This window comes from Eucalyptus grandis, chromosome 6, assembly GCF_016545825.1.
Source record: "Eucalyptus grandis isolate ANBG69807.140 chromosome 6, ASM1654582v1, whole genome shotgun sequence".
NCBI lineage: Eukaryota > Viridiplantae > Streptophyta > Magnoliopsida > Myrtales > Myrtaceae > Eucalyptus > Eucalyptus grandis.
In genome coordinates, this window is record NC_052617.1 from 37,908,215 (window position 1) to 37,929,276 (window position 21,062).

The 21,062-nt window shown below is 39.9% G+C and overlaps 3 protein-coding genes and 1 non-coding gene across 7 annotated transcripts; all 4 read right to left on the reverse strand.

Moving 5' to 3' along the window:
• Nucleotides 1-213: 213 nt before the first annotated feature.
• TRNAY-GUA lies at nt 214-303 on the reverse strand. Its single transcript is given in 2 exon segments — nt 214-249; nt 267-303. It is a non-coding gene; the product is annotated as a tRNA-Tyr (tRNA).
• A 1,315-nt stretch (nt 304-1,618) lies between these two features.
• On the reverse strand, nt 1,619-2,863 carry LOC104449591 (abscisic stress-ripening protein 3). Its single transcript, XM_010063803.2, has 2 exons — nt 2,559-2,863; nt 1,619-2,218 (listed from the first exon to the last, which is right to left on the reverse strand). The coding sequence occupies exons 1-2, from the start codon at nt 2,793-2,795 to the stop codon at nt 2,036-2,038; spliced, it is 420 nt and encodes a 139-aa protein (XP_010062105.1). The 5' UTR covers nt 2,796-2,863; the 3' UTR covers nt 1,619-2,035.
• Nucleotides 2,864-3,933: 1,070 nt separating this feature from the next.
• Nucleotides 3,934-8,165, reverse strand: LOC104449592 (protein SET DOMAIN GROUP 41). 2 transcript variants are annotated; one of them, XM_010063806.3, is made up of 5 exons: nt 7,262-8,165; nt 7,125-7,164; nt 6,939-7,030; nt 6,181-6,279; nt 3,934-5,001 (listed from the first exon to the last, which is right to left on the reverse strand). In XM_010063806.3, the coding sequence occupies exons 1-5, from the start codon at nt 8,039-8,041 to the stop codon at nt 3,994-3,996; spliced, it is 2,019 nt and encodes a 672-aa protein (XP_010062108.2). In that variant the 5' UTR covers nt 8,042-8,165; the 3' UTR covers nt 3,934-3,993. The 2 variants fall into 2 exon arrangements, with proteins under 2 accessions (XP_010062108.2, XP_010062107.2); XM_010063805.3 differs by having other exon boundaries at nt 6,939-7,039.
• Nucleotides 8,166-8,674: 509 nt separating this feature from the next.
• Nucleotides 8,675-17,991, reverse strand: LOC104449593 (sterol 3-beta-glucosyltransferase UGT80B1). 3 transcript variants are annotated; one of them, XM_039316153.1, is made up of 15 exons: nt 17,915-17,991; nt 16,716-17,828; nt 15,596-15,741; nt 15,085-15,327; nt 14,285-14,396; nt 13,987-14,157; nt 12,965-13,028; nt 12,751-12,808; nt 12,475-12,652; nt 11,334-11,464; nt 10,705-10,807; nt 10,239-10,315; nt 9,904-9,951; nt 9,460-9,609; nt 8,675-9,158 (listed from the first exon to the last, which is right to left on the reverse strand). In XM_039316153.1, exons 2-15 carry the CDS (start codon nt 16,951-16,953, stop codon nt 8,958-8,960), a joined length of 1,920 nt encoding a protein of 639 aa, XP_039172087.1. In that variant the 5' UTR covers nt 16,954-17,828; nt 17,915-17,991; the 3' UTR covers nt 8,675-8,957. The 3 variants fall into 3 exon arrangements, with proteins under 3 accessions (XP_039172087.1, XP_010062109.2, XP_039172088.1); XM_010063807.3 differs by lacking the exon at nt 17,915-17,991 and having other exon boundaries at nt 16,716-17,875; XM_039316154.1 differs by lacking the exons at nt 8,675-9,158; nt 17,915-17,991 and adding an exon at nt 9,239-9,342 and having other exon boundaries at nt 16,716-17,876.
• Nucleotides 17,992-21,062: the final 3,071 nt, after the last annotated feature.

Below are 21,062 nucleotides of genomic sequence, written 5' to 3' on the forward strand. Positions count from 1 at the left end.
CTCAGAGACCCACAAATGATTCCTGAACGAACAAGGCGAATCTGTCTGAATTCCTTGCATTTTAGTCAACCTATCCCCGAGCTTGCTAGTTTTACTTCCAGTGCTTTATCTTTAGACTAGACATATGCCAAAAATGCAGAAACATCGACACATGACGTTGAGGGCAAACCAGTAAAGGAGAACAAAATAAAAAGGTGGAAAACAAGAAAGGAATCCGACCTGCCGGATTCGAACCAGCGACCTAAGGATTTATCTGCGAGTAACCACTACAGTCCTCCGCTCTGCCAACTGAGCTAAGGTCGGATTTGTGAACGGCAGTCCATACGAAATTTATATATATTTTTTGAGCATTTCACGGTGCGATTAACTTTTGATCAAATATCGGCTTTCGTTTGCAAAAATATTTTGCTCGTTTCATATAAATTACGGATGAAATATTTTGATCCAAAATAACTAAATGCCAATTAACAATTCATAAATAAAGCTATTAAATATTCAACATGCACATGATATATGGATAAATTGGACTTCAATTTTTTTTTCGAAGTGTTTTTATTCGTTCAGAACACAGGACCCAAACTCTTTTATTTGCATACTAAAAAACACAAGTTAGCCTCCTTTTTGGAAAAGAAATTTATTTATCTCTCTTAATTTGGATTTTCATAATTAATAGAAAAGATTAATCATACTACAATGTGACGTAGAAAGTGAAATTGGAATAATTTTTTTCTTATAAGGGGTCACAGTATTTGTGTTGACACCCAAAATTACCCCAAACATCACATGCTGGTCATGAGGGGATAATAAGAGCAAAACACCCATTTTGTTCATTAAAGTTAAAGACAAACGGGGTACATGAAGGTTACTTGAGCTAATCATTGACGGAATTTGAGAAGCAAATTCCAGAGTCTGACAGCTAGGTAGTTAATTACCACGTGTCAAGTTATGGGAACAATGCATCAAATTTGAAATTTAAGTGAAATTAGCATCGAAGCCCAAACGAGAATAACTGCTGTGTATAAAAATAGGGAGTTGTTATTTACTTGATGAGTAAGCCATTCGAGCGTTGTCGACAAGTTAGGAAGCAATTGCTTATGGATAAGGGTGCTAAGAAAAAAAAACGTGAAGAATATTGAGAGTAACGGCCAAGGAAGAGGCATTGTACCTTAGATAAAGATTTTCATTATGGTCGAGTGCATTGGATCAAGTATCGAATCGGCTAATTCACCATTTTTAAGACAGTATCACGCCTTGTCCTATTTTATTTCCCTTGCTTTCCGGTATTTTTCACTTCCATTTGAATCTCCCAACAATAATTTGGCTTACATGTGAGGATCGGTATTAAAATAACATGCTACGATAAATACGTTATCAGTACATTTCTCAACAACTTAAATCTCTTTCGAAAAATCGACTTGCCCAGCGCACTAGATAGAAAACTAGAGCCTCTTTAAAGCGGGCTAAATTTTTGAGGACATGAAATCTAAGGGGTTAGCCGAGTGGGAAAGAGACTCAACCAACACCCTCAAGAAATGCAAGATCTGCCACTTTCTCGTTTTCAATACTCAGCGGCTTGATCGGACCGAGCTTTCGGGAGCTAGGTCAATAGGTCATGGAGAAGTAATTCGCATAAAGTTCTGACATGGATGGCATATCTATTTGTGTTTCCCTTGCTTTTGGCCACAAGGATTTGCAATCACTTGTCACGGTCGGCTCTGAAATGGTAAAACAGGAGTGGGGGAGAGAGATGACATACCTGAGAAGCAAAACTCCATGCATTTCATTTTCATAGCTGACTAATCATGAGAGCCAGAGACCACATAACAACAAAGTGCATGCACAAAATTATTGGGTGACAGTAACAAAATTATGTTCTGAACCAAAAAAATCAAATAATAAATAATTATAAATTATAATGAGTTCACTTATTCAAAAATTTCCAACTTAGAATAAGTTGTTAATAACCTAAAAATTATTATGCTAGCAAAACTCATTATTTAAGTAGGACGCCTCCTACCAATATATATATCGTAAATCAAAAGTGGTGGTGATGCTTCTTTCCATGAGCCTCCTCATCTTCCCTCTTATCCTCCTTCTTCTCATGATGCTCGTGGAAAGCATAGCCCCCCGCTCCGATCCCTGCCACCGCTGCTATTTCCTCCTCCACCCTGTGCTTGCGGGCGTGCTCGGGGTCTTTCTCCGACCTGTGCTTCTCGTGCTGATATATAATAGATTCAATGACCAAAGCACCCCCCCAAAAAAAAAAAAAAGGAAGAAGCAAAAAGAAGCATAATTAATGGGGGAATCTAGGGTACAGTTGCAATATGATGATGGAGAAACAAAGTTCAGTCGGATCAATGTTTCTATTATACTTAAAGTAAGTTGTAATCTTCTTTTTTTACCGATCCAACCGTTACATCAATAACATGTTGAGTTTATTTACTTTGTATGTAAGAGACAATAAATTTGCACGTTATTAGACGCGATACTTGTTCTAGTTACTTGGTTTTGTTCATCTCTACGAGATGAAAAGTCCAACCAGAGGGTGCAAATGTTACCACGGCGTAAGCACCGGCAGCGACGGCGCCAAGTTCGCCGAGTTCCTCAAGGCGTTTGTGGTGTTTCTCCTCCTTCTGGTAATCGACACCCCCCGGGCCCACACCCACCCTGGTCACCTCGGTGTAGCCACCACGGGGGCCGTCACTAGCGTACGTGGTGGCCATCTCGGAGTAGGCGGCGTCTTCATCGTCCTTCTTGTGGTGGAAGAGGTGGTGCTGCTGCTTCCCTTCGGCCATGGTGGTGTGTAAGCGGCTGGCCAATGTGACAATTCAAACCACCAAATGACTAGTTTGTTTTACGCAATGGAGGGCCAAGTGGGGATGTACTGATTTATATAGTGATGTCGGGCCTACTTTTGGGGAGTCCGATCCAATCTCCTCCGACAACGTGGAAGGCAACGTGTGAAAGATTGGACGGTCAAGATACAGTGGAGCCCGAGTCAAAGTCACTTGTAAAAATCAGATGCATGCATCTTTTAAAATCACTGCCGAACTTGTGTTTATCCAACACGTGTTGCCACAATACAATTGCTTCACAATAGAGAAAATATACCTGTTTCATAAAAATCTTGTAATATCTCAACGCTGACTTATACCGCTGATGCATTAATTACTTTCTCAGCATTACAACGTGCTGTACATACTCGAGTTTCATTACAAAGTTGCAGGAAGATTATTCACTTTGACCTTGCTTTATGGTATGTTAGTTTGGAAGGAGCAGAAACGATTCGGCAATGGGCGTGGCTAACTCCTCTGACGGGATCAAGAAAAAATCTTATCATGTTATGGTAATTCAATCACACATTTCGCTATAGTAATTGTTCATACACTATGATTACGAACTAGTAACGAATGATATGACCACATGTAATCTAGACATGGTTAGATCGACGTTGCGAGTGTAATGACAGAGCATGATAAGGAAGAAGCCATCCATGCATTAACGGATAGGTGAGTTTGTGGGATTGGGAGTTGGAGCTAGCCTTGCCTACACGTACAGCTGCCGTCTCCTACACGTACAGCTCCAAAGGTGGTAAGGTAACGTCACTGTCGCCCAAGGAGATTTAAGCAAAAGGATAAAAGAAAAACTTGGCAAGTGAAAATCTGTGGAACAAAAGTTCAATTTGCATTTGAAGAACATGGATCGATGAACCTGCCCCCAACTCGAAAATTAAGTGAAGCCATTACGAGTTTACGGTTGGGTCATCATGCAATTCAACCGGCCACTTGGGTGACTTGAGCCAAAAACATATGATCAGTTTTAATGTCCAAACAGGAACTTGAGTTAGTTCTATGATATGATGCCATCACCAGAAGCTTCGCGAAAGAGGAAACAGTTAAAAATAAGTCAGTGCGCAAATTAGTGCCATCAAGCTGGCTCAAGTAGAACTTGCCTGTTAACTTAAAATGAATTGTGGATTCAAAAATTCTCTAATCAATCAAGTGAACACTCTGCCATGTCATTCTCATTGGACAACACGTCGAGAATGGGCGGAGTCCGACCGTAGCATATACTCCAGAGCAGTCCTCCATACATTAAACAATGGACACCAAGCTGGAACAGAAGTGGTCTCCTTTCTTGGTCATATGATGCATGCAATTTATATGTTTGGTCTCTCTCACAATAAAAATCTAAACCAGTGTCATCTAAATGAGCTCCAAAATTGTATTCATTGACAATTTCAACCGTCCCGAGCCACCCAAAATCAACAGGATCTTTCACTGCTTGCAAGTAATGACTACCACGAGCTAGGAAACCCCAAATCATCTTTGTCAGCACAGCAATACAGCCCATGAAATCCCCAGATATGTTTTCAAAATCCGCATATACAGCTGGATTCCAAAAAGGCCGCACCATAACTTTTTTCATCAAGGAGCATCTGCAGGCATGGGGCTCAGTAACTAATGAACGTGCAGTCTGTGATTTTTCTGAAAATATACTCCATGCCGAGTTTCTGGAAAGAGACAACAAGGACTCTCCTGCAGTTACCCAAAAGGTTGCTGCAGATGCCATTAGAGAAGATTCAGAGCGAAACAGATGATGGACTGCTCCTGCAAGAAGCAGCGAGTATGCCCCGCTGATTCTGCCAAACTCCAAAGTTTTCGATACAAGAGCAACTGCTTGTATTTGTGAAGCAACTAATTGACTTGAATGGATCCTATAAGCGGAAGCCAATGTTATGTAGGCATTCAAGGAAAGATGGTGCAAGGGTTGCAGAAGAAACTTTTGCTTATATCCGGCCTTCACTGCAAAGTCCTCATCAAGGACCCTTTCTGTAAGCAAACTCTCGAGCCTCTCGCAGCAAGACTTTGGATCGCTATCTGATAGATATTCAGATATAACATCATCCATCAACTCACTCAACCTTCTGGCAGCCTCATCCCGATAGATGCTGCAGTTGGCACTATCTTCACTGACATAGCCATAGGCAGCACGGAAATCCTGAAAGATTTGGGTTGTCTCAATAGCTTGAAAATTTTCAATCAGTGTCCTGTTTGTCAATATCTTTCCTAGTGGCCGTCATGAATTTGATGCTGGCTTATCATTTCCAGATCAGAAAAGTGATGTACTAGATTGTAGCTACAATGTGACTCTGGAACAACATCCACAACTTCATAGGTTAAAAGGCAGTTGACAATAAGTATGAATGGGGACATACTAGAAATATTTCTTGAAGGATCTTACATAATACTTACCAATAAAGATGCTTTATGAACAGAAAATGTATTATGCAACTAGCAGCATAACATGGACAAGATAAGATAAATTGTCAAAGAGATACATACATAGCTATGCTAAATAATCTACCTACAAAACATTACAACTTTGCTAAGACTGTTCAGGTGCATGGGCTAAGTGTATAGCTTACACAAGATAGCAATACTGCAAACATCATGTTCAAAGTATAAAGGAAAAACAGACACTCGAAAAAACACCAGGAAACCAAATCACTGAAACCCCATCAGCTGCAAAGTAGTAATGAACTTCAGCTGAACTATGAACATATCAAGAGTTAGGAAATCTAGATGCGAACAACACCATAGCATCTATAAATTGTCAAGCAACCATGAATATTGTGCAGCAATAGGGACGGAAAGATAACAAAAGCTTCCTCCCTCCCTCTATCTCATTTCAGGAGAGCTTATCGTGAAAACTTAAACTTGCGGTTCTCCGTGTTGAGTTTACTAGAAGCTAGATCCTTGGTACCATGTAACTATCCACTTTACCTCCACCATACTTATTCCTTTCTTTCTTTTAAAGAAACTAAAGGTTCCTCCACAATAACCTAGTCTGGAAAATAATTAAAGGACATTTCACTTCTGAAGTTCCTACAAAAATAAAAAATTTCTTCACCCAAAGTCAGTCTTACCAACTTCCAAAGAATGAATGACTTGTGAAAGCCAGATGATATCAGTTAGTTGAAGCTTCAGGCCATAGAAACAGGCCTGGATATGTCCCCGTTTTAATTATCATCCCATACGACACTTTGTGGTCACAAGTTGCAAAAACTCACATAAAAGCAGAGAATAATCAAGAAGAGGAAAGAGTCTATAAATTACCAAGAACACTCAGTCGGAGGATATTATTTGAGGGAAGGGTAATAAAGTTCAGATCTCTTACCTGCAAAGCTTGATCCACATATCCTAAAGGTTCAGCATCACATCTTGTACAGGAACATCTAAATTGATACTTAGACTGTAGCTCAGACTGCCTAGCTGCCTAAATGAATCAATAATACCAGGACATTACAAATGAGGTCAGGCACTAAGCAAAAATTACAAATAAAAGTGAGAAAAGTTAGAAACTCCAAAGCAGTGAAAGACCAAAGGAGGAAGCTAGATTTGGAAGGGAAAAGAGAGGGAGGGGGGGGGGGGTGGGGAAGCATTTGGGGCTGCAAATCTAGTGATTGTCGTGGTGAGAGCATATGCGAGGACGACAATATGGTAATGCAGATCAACTCTTGAGGTTAGAGCATCCTAATTGTTACAGATAATTAGGATAATTCTCCAGAACATGTTCCAAAGTCCAACCCAAAAACTTAAGCTATTAGAAGAAGATGTGGTTTAATATTTAAATATTCCATCAGTGACAATTTCAATAAATAACAATGAGTTGTTATTTCATTATGTTCACTTGCTCTCAGTACTAATATGAGATGTAAGGACTGAAATCACGATACCCACACATAATCAGAATTAGTCAATTGAAAAATTACTATGGGAAGACATTCTTTTCACTTGATGATGCTCAAAACTTAGAACCTTCAGGCAATAGTATTTGTACCCCTAAGTAAAGCATGATCTTTTCTCCACACAACATAAAAAAATAAAAAAACATCACCAGAAAACACTTTGCTCAGGCATGAAAAGACAACGCACCTTAGGCTGCAATAAGTCAGTGTATGCAACAGTCACCTCCTCCCCTTTCTTAATTGCCTTTATGCTACGAACTATTATTTTCGGGCCGTAATCTGCATGATCTTCATAGAAACTAATAAAGTTTACAAATTCTAGAGAGAAAGAAATTTGACGAAGCTGTAACTTGTCAAGTCATGTTCTTGCTACCTTTCCCAACTTCAGCAGGTCTGCAACCAACACTGTCCATCTGCAACATCATAACCCCAATGAATACAAGTTAACAACAACCGGCCCTTCATATGCAAACCACAGGAATATGCGTTCGAGTTTCTGCATGTTTTTACCTGAGCTCGATCGCCATAAGGAACAATGCGAAGCCTCGATTCGCCCGGAGCCGAGGCGCTTATCTCCGGTCCGCTAAACTGAAACCGATAACAAGCATTGGCCGAGCAGCTGTGATTGATCCACGAGAACTCCGTACCATACACAGCAATTCCCAGGCCCCGACCGTCGACATCCTGGACCTCCACCGCATTCGTAATCGTAGCGCACAGCGCCGCCTCCTCCAAAACGACATCGCCCTCCACATCGCCGCCGCCGCCGCCGCCGCCGCCGCCCAGGCCCAGCTTCCTCCTCGCCGTCGCCAGGACCCTGGCGCCGCTCCGGATCCTTTCCACAACCTCGCCGTCGCCGGAGCTCTCCCCGGACGTCAGCTTCTCGCGGTTCGTCAGGAGGCCGCCGATCCTCCAGCTCGAGGCGTCGAGGCCGCGGGCGAGGAGGAGGAGCACGAGGCGGAGGGCCGCGCGGAGGTCGGAGGTGTCGCCGGGGACCGCCGCGGCGGCGGCGGCGGAAGGGGAGCGGAGGAGGAGCTCCTCGGCGGAGGGGAGCCGGAGGGACTCGGCGGAGGAAGAGCAGCGGGCGGAGCAGTAGAGGGGGAGGAGGAGCGGGAGGTGCCGGCGGGCGGAGACCGAGGAGGAGGAGGAGGAGGAGGAGAGAGGGAGGAGAAGCAGGAGGAGCAGTGGGAGGGGAGGAAGGCGTCGTAGAGGGCGAGAGAGGGGCGCGATCGGCGGCGTGACGTCCTCGCCCATGGCGACGTCCTCCGTCGCTCTCATCGCCATCTCCATCTTCTCAGGCGACGGCTCCGCTCCGTCGTCTCGCCGCCGCGCTGCCGTTCGCTTGTAAAGAGTGCGGTTAGGCTTTCTACGCACACCGTCGTTTTTCCCAGAAATTGTGAGCAAGATTTTTATTTTGACATGAGAGAAATTGATAAAGTACCTCTTTTTTCCATCTTATATATATTATTTTTGAAATTTTATATTTGGTCTTCAGCTTTCAACAATGTAATTTATTTATCCAAATTCAGAAAAGTTTCTACCAACTCACCTTCATTCAAAAAGTTATATGTCCATACTTATAAATGGGATTGGCCATGTACATGCACGATTAACTCCACTTTCACTAAGTTTCAATATATTAATTTAAAATCGAAATGTTCGTTTATCAAGTTTGATTAGAATCCAAGATATACAAAATTTTGAGTTTTGTGATTAAAATTTCAGAATTTAAGACCCAAGAAACTTGTAAGGATTTTCAATTATCAAATGCTACCCACGATGAGAATTAAGATTGAAGTTCAAACTGGCTTTTTAAAAATGCTTAGAATTAAATTGAGCAGAGTTAAAAGACCCTGTTGAGACCCCGCAAGGCGATGTCTCAATCCTCAGGCGATAGTGGTCTATGGACATGATCTTATAACATGCTCTCATCAAATGTGTATCTGCTATTCAACATTGAATCTATTAGTTATTACAAAATACAACAGTTCCAAATGAAGCCTAGTGATTTTACACAAGAAGCAGTGGCAAAATTAAATCTTATGCTATGCTGAATACAATGGTCAGCCAAACCCTGATAAGAATGAAATGAATGATTTGAAACAAATTTGAAAGAAAAAAAAATGGTAACTGAGGGACAGAAAACAATAAGGAAGACATCTATCACTTCTATACACCCACTCTCAATTTATCCAAAGGAAGGCCCCTATTTACTACATGGCAGGCAGCACCACTTCTCAACTTGGAGGAAGAGCCACAGGAAGGGGTTGGGGTGCTCCTCACCGTCCGAGGACACACTCGACGAGGGAAACTCTTCGGGCAGATGCCGATGAAACGCGTCGACAGCAGCCGCCACCCCATCCTCATTTTCTATCAGCTTCGCCATTTCCATTGCCTGAGACTTTACCTGGAAGCATTGATGCGTAGAGAGATATTACTAAGACGGAGCAGACGGCATTTTTCAATCTCTGGAGTGAGCGAAACTGAGTCATCTTTTGTTCTGTTTCTCTTTTCTGCAGAAGATTCAGCATGCCAATTTGCGAGAGGCAGCCTCCTTAAAAAATGAGACTCGGTTTTATCTCATTGAATTTCTGCTATTCAATTTGCTTTGGTCAGGAAAAAAGTGCTGAAAATGTAATCCAACAATCGAGACATGCTTCTTCACATACATACGTCAAGGACTGGGCTCGTCAAGACATCAGAATTACCTCAGGTTGAAGCATAAATCTTATGGCATCTGAAAGGTTCTCGACGCTGAGCTGGGAGATTGGTATGGGTGCAGGGCCAAGGCCTCTTTGGTGGACCCTATCGCCCCAGAAGAACTGATCCCCAAAAAAAGGAACTATGGTCGTAGGACACTGCAAATCACACTCTCAACATTAGTTATCGATGAAGCACACAATAGACTCTCGACATTAGTTATAGATGGAGCATAAGAGAGACGCTTATAATTCTTTAGTATCAAAGAATCTGGAACTGGCACCAAATCCTTGCCACCTGAGGATATTGCTTCATCTCTTCTTTGCAACGCAACACTTAGGTGGCAGATTATTTCATCCAATCTAAATGAAAAGAATCCAAAAGAAGCTTTGTGGCAAATTTGCCATTAAGCTACCAAAAGCAAAATGCAAGGCTCCAGCGTAAATTTTTACCCCTGCTTTTAGTCCTGTAGCTGTTGTTCCAGCACCACCATGATGAACCTGCAAGTTGAGCATTATGGTTTCACCTTAATTGGGTCTTATAAGCAGGAAGAAACAATGAAAATTTTGAACTAGCGTCAATATTTCATGAAACCACACTTCATCAGATCGAGCTATCAGAGTTCACTGACAAAATGACTAATGGCTAGATCCCATCAGGTTCTTGCAGTGGAGGTGATGTAAAGTTCTACATTAGTTCATGTAATAGACACGTGTTGCAACTGATGATGATGCTACAGTATGAAGCCAAATTGAGTACTCTAATCTCTTAAGTAGGACAAACTCACCACAGCTGAACATTGGGGAAACAGCCAATCATGCGGACAATCCTCCAAAAGGAAAATACTGTCTGGAACATCCAGAACTGCAAGAAATAGAGTTACCATTTATTGCATAAAATCATGGAAACCCACACATATTCCGTTTCTCAACATTGATAAGACAAGATAATGAATCATAATTGAATCTGACAAGAAATCCTGTTAGGTTAACATCAGGTTCCACTACTCTTTGATTAAGAATTGAGGTTTTACTTCATAATTTAGTCTAGGTATTCCAAAAACAAGTGATTACTGAGATCTAGAGATAGAAAGCTTCAGAATTTTTTTAACGTAACAACGTTAATAAAAGGATAACACACAGAAACTAATGCATAAGTGTTCGAAAAATCACCAATAAGAATGCTTTAAATCAAGCTATTTCTTTTGAAGCACAATAAGAGGAAAGGGGGGAATTAAACAGCAAGATACTTACGAGTCCCAAGATCACCCCAACCTCGACCAACTATCCCTCTTTGTCCGGTATCTGTTAATGCCTTAATTATGATATCTGTAGTTTTCTTGGGATCTTCAAGAGGCTTCACAAGAGACCAATAAAATATTTACCATCAAACTCCAATTAAACTTATCTCCGAACAGAAAACAGAAAAAATTCCAGAAAACTGATTTTTCCTATAATCCAATAGCAAGAGTTATTCAGCATAACTTGGCAGAAATCTAGTTCTTAGAAGTACGTCAGACAGCAAATGCCTACTGATTCATGCATGCATTACGAATCACACATACTGGGTTCATATGTGGACTCATTAGCACATTAAGGATGAAGTAGTAAATGGATGCCAGAGCATACAGTCGACTAAACAGTTTCTTCAAAAACTATAAGGCATCCTTGAGATTACTAAGAAATAGCTGGGCCAACTAGCATAGGTGAAAAGAACAGATTTGCATCTAGCCACCTATAATGGCTATGACTGCTTTGCAGAGGAAAACTTCCCATCTGGTATAATCAAATAAATCAAGTATGTTACACATATCCATACTCTTATATACAAGCAAAAGGGTCCAACAAGAAGAAAACTTTGAAGCACAAAGAAATAGCCATACCATGCTCCCAAACCCGATATATATAGGTTTTGTTCCCTTTTGAATCCATTCAACAAATTCTTCCCGAGGTTTATACTTCGACCCGAGGTTAAGGAAACAGTAGCCAACAACATCAACTAATGGTCCCCAATCTGCAGTTATTTAGGAACGATACAATGACACAAGATGTGATTTTCAAACTAAGGAATTTCAAAGCACTGTTTGCAAAAATAGACATCAAGGCACAAGACCCAAAATTTAATTGCTGGTGGAACAAAGAACCTAATAGAATGACTGATTTCACACGTAGCTACTACATGAAAGACAAAGAAAAATCAAAGCTAAGCTTGACTTAAGATGTCATGAAATTTCTTAAGAAGTGATGTGTAGCAAGATAGATGATGAATACACGAGAAAATTTCCAACCGAAACACTGGCTGCAAATTCATGCCATCATAAGAGCTAGTTTTACTATCCCACAAGCCATTTTTAAATGCTATATTATCATTACGCTACACTAAGGAATGTACTAACTGCCACCATGATGATAAGAGAAGTCATGAAAAGTGCGGTACTCAAGACAGTGAATTTACCCTTTATTTATAGTTCTCAAAGGTGAGGCTAGAGAGAATGCAACACAAGAATTGCAAATTGCTAGGAATTATTCAGGTTGCTTTAAAACACAAATTTATCAAGGTGCAGGTATAGCATCAGATTAACAAAAATTAGGAGGTACCTCGATACTTTATTTAAGTGAAATATTTCATATATGGAACAAAGTTCTATGACAATGGGGATGTAGCAGCATCTGGATGCTCCCTGGTCAGAGGAAGCAGTGAAACTTTTATATTCTCACTGTAATTCTCTTAATTAATTCAGGTTTCTTCATGTCTACTATACCTCCCCTTATATTTTTAGAGGTAGACAATCAGTTTCCATATGGGGCCACCAGCTTTTTCCAGCAGTCACATCCATGCAAGACACATTACCAAAAACTAACTGAACATGTGAAACACAACAAACACCAATTCTATTGCACCACTCCAAACAGCAGAACTAATTTCCGACAGAGGAGAGAGATTGTTAGTCATAAAGAAGAACAGATCAAAATATTCTGGCAATAATGTCAATGACAAGCACTCTTGGCTAACTAGGGCCTTACCACTCGGCTTAGGCACAAGATGAGGACTCCACATATATCCTGTTGGCAAATGAGATATCGATCCACGGTATGTACTAAAATATGCAATAGGAGCTAGCTTCAACTTCCTTTTTCTGAAGTCATTAATATAGCTTCTTATGCCCCACCATATCAGGAGTTCGACGATTACATAAGAAAGCTGTATCCAGCACAAACAATTTACTTATCAGTGCAACAAGTTGGAGGCAAACTTACTAGAAATTCTATAGTTGAAATGTGTAATATCGAGAAGCATACCCAGTTACCCGCACTTTGAGGCACACGAGCCAATGGATGAGGGAATTCATATGTCGGCCTGCCTATCCAGAACATATGTGAGAAGAAGCATTCTTTCAAAGAAAATGTAACTCGTAGCTAAAAAAAGAATTGCGTTTGAACAAAATTTAAGTTTAGCACCAAAATTACTTATTAGAGGATGCAAGGTAAAATGCTAACACAGTCAAATACTTACGTCCATGGCATGGTAAAGAAGATGTGAAGAGGTACACCAAGAGCTTCCGCCACATGTGTATGTCCTGCAACCATAACCACATGAAAAAAGTTTCACAAACCCTATCCAGGATAACAGGTCAATTTAGCTTTCCATTTTCCTGGCTGCCCTTCCGATCTGTTTAGTTACTTAGTATCTGTTGCACATTCAACCTGAACAGCCATGATGCCCATACTCCTGTACTTGTTGCTTTAATAATAATTTTTTATACTCTTACATGTTATTTTTCAAAGGATGCTTAGTATCCAACAAATGATAACGACAACCACACCCTTAACAACACTGTCATGTACATCAAAGTGCGAGAGGAGAAAGAGGTGCATTCAGAATTAGGTGTAGATGATGATAAATAGTTGGAAAAGACTAAAGAAAGCTATGTAGTGTATGAAGAAACCCCATGTGAGAGTGAGAGAGAGAGAGAGAGAGAGAGAGAGAGAGACTGAAGATGGACTTTTTTTCCTTCGAAGTCCTTACTTTGTTTTTATATGCAATTAGCTGCAGAAGGGATTTCTTTAAAGACTACATGGTTTTCTTTCATCAATAAACTAAGGGCTTGGATCCTCTATAGCAACAACAAAAGATTATGACTTTAAAAGTCAAACTTTCTTCAAATTAGAGATTCATCCATTGAATGTTAAGTATGGTATATATTCATTGTTGGTGACAATTTTTGTAAGGTTGTTGGGATAAATGATATGTTTAACGTGATATTCAAGCACATTAACTGGTTTCAATCATGGTTCTCCCACTCTTTTTGACAGTTTGTTGCTCGCTATCTGGTTGACATGGTTACTTTTACATCTCATTTTTAACATATAAGGTCTGACCTATGCGAGACCGTCAGTTTTAAGACCTAGATATACATACATTGTCACCTTTTCTGACAAATTAGCTTTTGGGAGAACATTATGTCTAACAACTGGAGGGAAGTAACTTCTGGAAAATTCGAACAACAAAATTGGACTTTTCCAGTGTGAACTCACCATAAGCAGGAGGATTTGCGATAATTGCCTGAGCTCTAAAAGGCAATCCAGTTTCTGTATCCGGTTCTGTGCAGGCTGGAAGAAGAGATTCAATTATAGTCTTCAGCTGTTTTCTCTGAATAGATATTTCTCCAGGCCCAGATGGGATGAAACCTTTATTTCTGGCCATATCTACAAATAACACATAAGCACCAGGCAACTGGAATTTGTCAACTGAAAGTGCTAAGAACTAGACCAGAAAACTGAAGCTTGAGACAACATGACCAACATTCGATTCAAGAGGAGACTAGGACCTTACATCCTGCTAAAACTCGAGGATCACCACCCAAAGGATAGAAGTCTACGCCAGCTGACCTCACAAAACTCTTGAAGTTGGCATGAGTGGCCAGCCTGACATGATGACCATATTCCTGGAAGCAAGGCCCAAGAAAAATAACTAAACAAAACTCAGCTCAATTTAATCATTTCTAGAATACCTAAATTCATGTACATCAAGGAACATTTGTTTATCTCCGTAGTAGTGATTTCAGCACATAGCTTCAGCAACATTTAGTGAAGTAATCCAAGGGCATTAAACAGGCAACTGCTGGAAGCACAGGAATCTAAATATCATCCTTCCCCATGATTCTATCTTGAAGAGAATAAAAGGGCTCAAATATGACTTACAGATAGAACAGAAAGATTTCCCTGAATTCTCAAGAAAAGTTTCAGAAATTAACAATTGCTCGAAACCAGACAATAATTTATCCAATGTAGCAGATGCGGTTGCACATAATACACTCTGGATTTGATTTATAGTCCAATTTCATCACCTACTAATGAAACCCTGAGCAGCCAAGAGAAGTCCTATTTTAACGGCTCTAACTCAAGAGGCTGAAATCAGCACGTGCTCATAATTAGAGAAGATGCATCTATTCTTTCCAACACTACTACTCGGTTTAACATGAATGCGTATTTTGCAAGATGGACTAACAAACTAGGGTCTTCATGTGATAGTGCTGTACTAAGACAGTAGATTATCGGTAGCATTTGATATTTAGGGGAAATGACAAAAACAAACTTAGCAGGCATCCCCATAACACAGACTCTTGAACTTGCCTGAAGTCTCCTGGCCATAGCCAAGAAAGGCTGCACATCTCCTCTTGTTCCAACAATAAGCATGGCAATTTTCAACCTTGGAATCGGTTTGTTTGAGTCCACAATAGAATCTTCGACTTTGAAAGGTGTTGATTCAACAGACTGAAGCTCCAGCAATTCTGAAGCCATACCATCACTCTTGGTTAAATCAACTTCCACTGTGCCATCATTTTGAATTTTGACTAGCTCTATAATGAGCTTCTTCTGAAACAAGTACATGGGAATAGTCATTAGTGAAGTGAAGAATCACATACAAAGTTACTGTGAAATATTGCTTATTAGTCATCGCAATAGTAAAGAATTTAATTATGCTAACATTAATGCATGGAAATGTCTAGGATTTCCACGAAGCTTCTAAACAACCATATAGTTTGGAAAAATAGAGTAAAGAAGTCACATAATTCCTTCAAGTTCAACTAGCCAATAATCGCAAGATACTCAAGAGCCCCACACATTTGATTATCGCATGCACCTTTTCACGTTCTGACAGCCTGTCAAACAAATTGTGCCTCGAAGTTTCCTTTCTCTCTGTCATGGATCTGTAAAATTTAATATCCTGGCTATCATATTGAATATTTCTGCGAGGTTTTATAGGAGCACTGGTGCTATGATCCAAACCTGGGACAGCAAACAACATGGAATAAGCAAAGGCTAATTGGAAACAGATATAGATGAAGCATATTGAATTTTTTATTTGATCAGCTAAAATGTTAATTTGATATCTACACTTGAATACATGAGCATATTGACAAGGAAGAAAACTATTCCGTGAGGACGCTCATGGCAATTTCCAAAATTGATTAAAGTTAGAAACATTGCTGAACAAGACATTCTTCTCTAAATTCACAAAATTTGGAATTGTTCTATGTGAATCCTTGGGTAAACAGCCATTTTACCACAGGGGCTAAATCAAATTAGCATAAATAGATGTGCTAATAATATGGCGAACACTCTAGCTAGTGAGAAAAGTTTGTCCCCAAATAGAGGCCCTAGAATTCCTATTCCTATTCTTCTGGATACCAAGGAGCCACTTTTTCTTGCCTATCTTTTTTCGTGCTCCTCGACAGACTCAAATGGCAGAATTGACTATGCGGGTTCAACCTTTTTGCCTTCATTTTTGGCAATTCAAGGCATTTTCCCCACCAGCTTGATAAAACAGAAGGAATTGCTTGTATTTGTAGAGTACTACAACCACTCCACAATGCAGACACACTATGATTGACATCGTAGTTGAAACAAAACTGTCATATGAAATGAAAAGAACAACTCAATGCCTAATGGCCTAAATCAATCATATATTATTCTCTATTTAATGGTCTACTTCAGCTCATGTACTTTCACAGGTGATAATTTAACAACAGAATGCATTTGATAAGACCCCCGAAACAAAGCCTAATGGCACCTGTAACCAATATTCACGACATAGTAGGACCAGCTCCTTTACCAAGCGTGGTCCTGCAGTAGTCTTTACCATTTTCCCCCCTCAGTTTCTTCTACTTAACAAGTATAATTTCCACATTTTTCCTTGCTAATGCTCAGTCATGCAAAACGTGGCATTATATTAAGCTAAATCTTGCGAAACATATGCTTACTGATTCGAGCTGAAGAATCAGCTTTGGATTCTCCTGATTGCGAAATCTCCAAAACTGATGATGACCTCTCAGAACCATTCTTCCTGTCTTCTTGCTCCATAGAAGAGCCAGTATCTTGCAATGCCCCAGACTCATCGCTACCATCTAATTGCAGCAAATCCGTGATCACTTCCTTGCCGCTACCAGTAATTCCCTCCTCCGATTCTTCAAGCGAGTGATCCACCCCATTACTCCCCATATCACAAATCAGATAAAATTCCGAGTGCACCAAAAACTCCAGCTATTTCTGAGACAGTCCAACTTCGAAATCCCGCAATGCGAACCGATAAAAGCAGGAAAAGAAAAGAAACAAGACCCGCGATTGGGATATAATCGGAAAAGAGTTCACAACGCGAATCTTCAAATCAACCCAAATGAGCACAGAGACCCAGTCGACACCATAACCCAAAGCAAGCGTCGAAACTTGCCGCTTCAGCTTCTTCACAGCAGTTCCTACAGCGCTAAAGAAGAAAAAGGAAAAAAAGAAGGATTCGGGAATTCCCGAAACTTAAAAGGCACAACTTCGTCGGACGTCAGACTCCACGAAAAGCAGAAGCACTCTGGAAACTCTTTGTTCGTATGCAAGAGCAATTGACCATGGTTGACCAAACGAACGAGCCGACCAACCGGTCAATCACTCGTAGGCGTGGAACGTTCGGTGCAGCAAACGATGCCGTTCGTGGGAACCTTATGAACCGAACCTAACTGAAAATTCGGACGATCAAACCCGGACACGAGAATCACCAACTGGGTATTAGAAAAGGAGACTTTTTTCTTCCGTAGACGCCAGAAATTGAGCTCCTTTGAGCATACCCAGAACAGCTCATCCAGCACAGCTTCTTCCGAGAGAAAAAAAATTCGCAGCAACGGAGCAAAACAATTCGATCACTCCAGCAAATCACACTTCAAGCAACTAAAGAAATCTCAGGAAAGCAAAGACATTTCCTTTGCTTTTAGGGGATGAACAGTGAGCAACTTGGGAAGTTTCATTGTGGCCATCTCAATCAAAGGGCATGGTGTGCCCGAGGAACTTTCAGTGTGTCCGAGCAGCTGCCAACATCATTGCAAGGAAACCTAAAGAAACCAAGAATTGTCAGAGGCTTGGCTTTGGGTCAGTCACTACTGAATAAAAAAGAAGAGATTATTTTGGCCTAAATAACCTTCCTTTTTGCCCCCACTTTCGGGCCTGAATTTGGCCTAAAGCTGGAAAGCTTTTTTCACGTTAAAAAGAGATCGAGGGGACCCGAGGGGACGCATGATGTTCAGAATTCCAAATTCGACTCAATCGCAGAGCACCGACGGCATGATGGTTCACGAGAATCCGATTACCGACGGGGGAGGGACTGCCACGTCTTAATTCTGTTCCTCGGTTTCTTGATCTGTCTTTGTCTGTTCATGGACAAAATTTTACTGTTAGTAAAGGGAAAAATGACACAATTGATACTCATATGGTAGCGGGATGTAATGTGCTCCGTAAACTATAATTCACTTTGAAAAGTGATTATTGAATTTTTAATTTATTTAATGTGATTTTTGAACTTTTTTGATGTATTAATAAATGTTCAATATCGCATCCAAACTTAAATTAGTAAAACCACCTGTGTTCGTTCTACGCCACCCTTCCAAACATGGAAGGGGGAGGTGAGGTTCAAATCCCCACCTCTCAAGTGAATGGAGGTAGAACGCGTAAGTTTGAGAGTGGGTTGCGACTCCCACGCCCCGGCAAAGGTAGGACAATGCAAGTCTGCAGTGTAGTGTAGTAGGAATAGAGTAGAGACCGACCAAAAAAAAAAAAAAAAAAACTTAAATTAGTAAAAATATAATATAAATATTTTTATATAATAAAATTGAATATGTATTAAAAGCCCAATAATTATATTGAACAAATTAAAAAGTTTATGTATCATGACATTAAAAATATATAAACTACAATGCATCTTTGACCAAAATTCAAATATTATTTAGGTCATTATCCCCTAGTAAACTTTTTTCTTTTCCACGAAAGTTCATTTGATGAAATTGCGACTCTCTGCTTAGATTCAATGATTCTCCGGAGCATAGAAAACTTCTTTGAGAAGGGATTAATTATTTTCTTGATAAGTTAGGCGAACGATGAATAGATAATTACTTCTAATTTTTTCCATGAAAAATAGCGTATGTTGAATTTCCCATTAATATTCGATATTCCATTTAATTCGATAGTATGGAAACAAAAATTCGATTTTATATGTTAATATTTGTATTGGTTTAAAACATTTTCAAGCGTTTCAAAAATAAACGAAAGTTAAGTCGTGAGGTTAGCGAATAGTAAAGAAAAGAAATTATCAAGGCCGGGAATATTAAAATAAATTCGCGCCGAGGGGATTTTATTTATTTATTTTTGGTCAAACGCCAACGGGATTGGAACATGGTAGGGTAGGCCGGGACAGCGGGTGATGAGCTGGCAGGTCCTAACCGGACTGGACGGTCGTTCCTCGGATTCAACGCGGTCAAAAGGCCATAAATCAACAACCATGTACCAAATCTCCGGCGGATCGAAGTATAAAATGGACCGACCATCCTAATGTGCTGGAGCCTGGAGGTGCTTCCTGTGCGTTCGTGACGTCACCCTACCCGGATGTTTCCTTAGTATATGCAAACCGCGAATTACATTTTTTTTCTTAAATATTACTAAAATGTCGACAATCTCATAAGATAAAATGTTTTTCTCCTGAGGATGACATTTTTTACGAGGCTATGTTAGTGTTGCATTTACATTGATGAACTTTTCGTGCAGAAATTTTAATTAATTATCGGCTATAATTCCCCTGAAACCTTTTTTCCAAATTATTTAAACAATCATGTTATTGGATTGGGAAATTTTCAAATAATGACATGAAGTGAAGTTATCTTTTGAAGAGTAGCTTAAAATGGACATTATCTAAAATTAGAGTGTAAAATGATTGATTTAGTTTTAAGTAGAGATCCAAACTCCCTACTAGCTAGGCTAAAACGATTAGAGTTGGAGCAATTTTATTATAAAAAAAAAATTATTTAATTTGAAGGGAAGATTCAAGCTGGCCCATTGAAGAAAGGCCAAAGCCCCATCTGAGGAGTTTAGAGAGATTAGGACTCTTCGATTCTACTTTAAATTCTTCTAGCATGTTCAACTCACTCAATTGAAAATGAAGGGTCAACCGTGTAAATGAAAATCATTAAGAGCATGCCTCGTCAGTTCTTTGCAAATGAAGAGAAACGCATCAGAAGCATTGTGAACTCTCCAAACCTATTATTCTGTCTATGTTATTACCAATTAATTAGACATGATGAAGATGATAGCTTATGGCCTACAGATGAAGATATTTGATGCGTGCACATTGAATTTGTCAATTGATTGTAAACGACAAATCATATATCGGAAAAAAATGAAACTAATAGTAAAAACAAGGGTCACAACCCATACAAAAAAGTCATGATAAATGTTAATAGCAAATCCAATTAGAAAATTCACAGTGAATATAGTTTATCAATAAAAAAAATGCCACTCACGTGCATCGATTCACACAAAAAGAGAAAATGTGCCCATAGATCCGACTAAACAAGTCAAAACAACATCATAAAAATTAAACATTCCTCTTACCATCCCCGTTGTTATCATCATTGATGTGATATTCCACAATATGCTCACACTTTTGTCGACATGCTACTTCAGCAAGCTACCATTGCCTTCTCTTGGACAAATGAAAGATCATTAGTGCCAGTTTAGGAAATTGACTTCAATTGCAACAAAGGAAATTTTAGAGCACACTAAAATTTAAATGGAGTGGACGCTCTTCAAAAGAGGACGAAGCTCGTGACAATGGACTTAAGATTAGCATGAGAGGAGGAATCGATAGAGAATCAATGATGATAGAGACTAGAGGTTGTGGAGCTAACCTCAATCAAATCATTGAGCTAAGATTAGTGGACACGAATGACACGGAGAATTGAGAATCAAGGATCATGCAAAATCAAAGGATCAGATTTTTTGAGGAGATTTAGAGCAAAATCAAAGGATCAGATTTTTTTAGGAGATTAGAGGAATCAAGAAAAAATTCGAAATTCGATTTGAGTTCGGTGATTCTTAGTATTTTCCTCATTTTCAAGTTCCTTACCACTTCAATCCCCTTATTTTGAAACTGTGTCTAACCTTTGTCTCTTTAAAAAATATGGTTGAAATTCAATTCCAAATTTTACATTTCCTTAGGGGGCCACCTCCTGAGTCGTGTGATTTAGGTGTCGCTTGAGATGGCGACAGTCATCGGGGTCGGACGATCCTCAGGCGGTGAT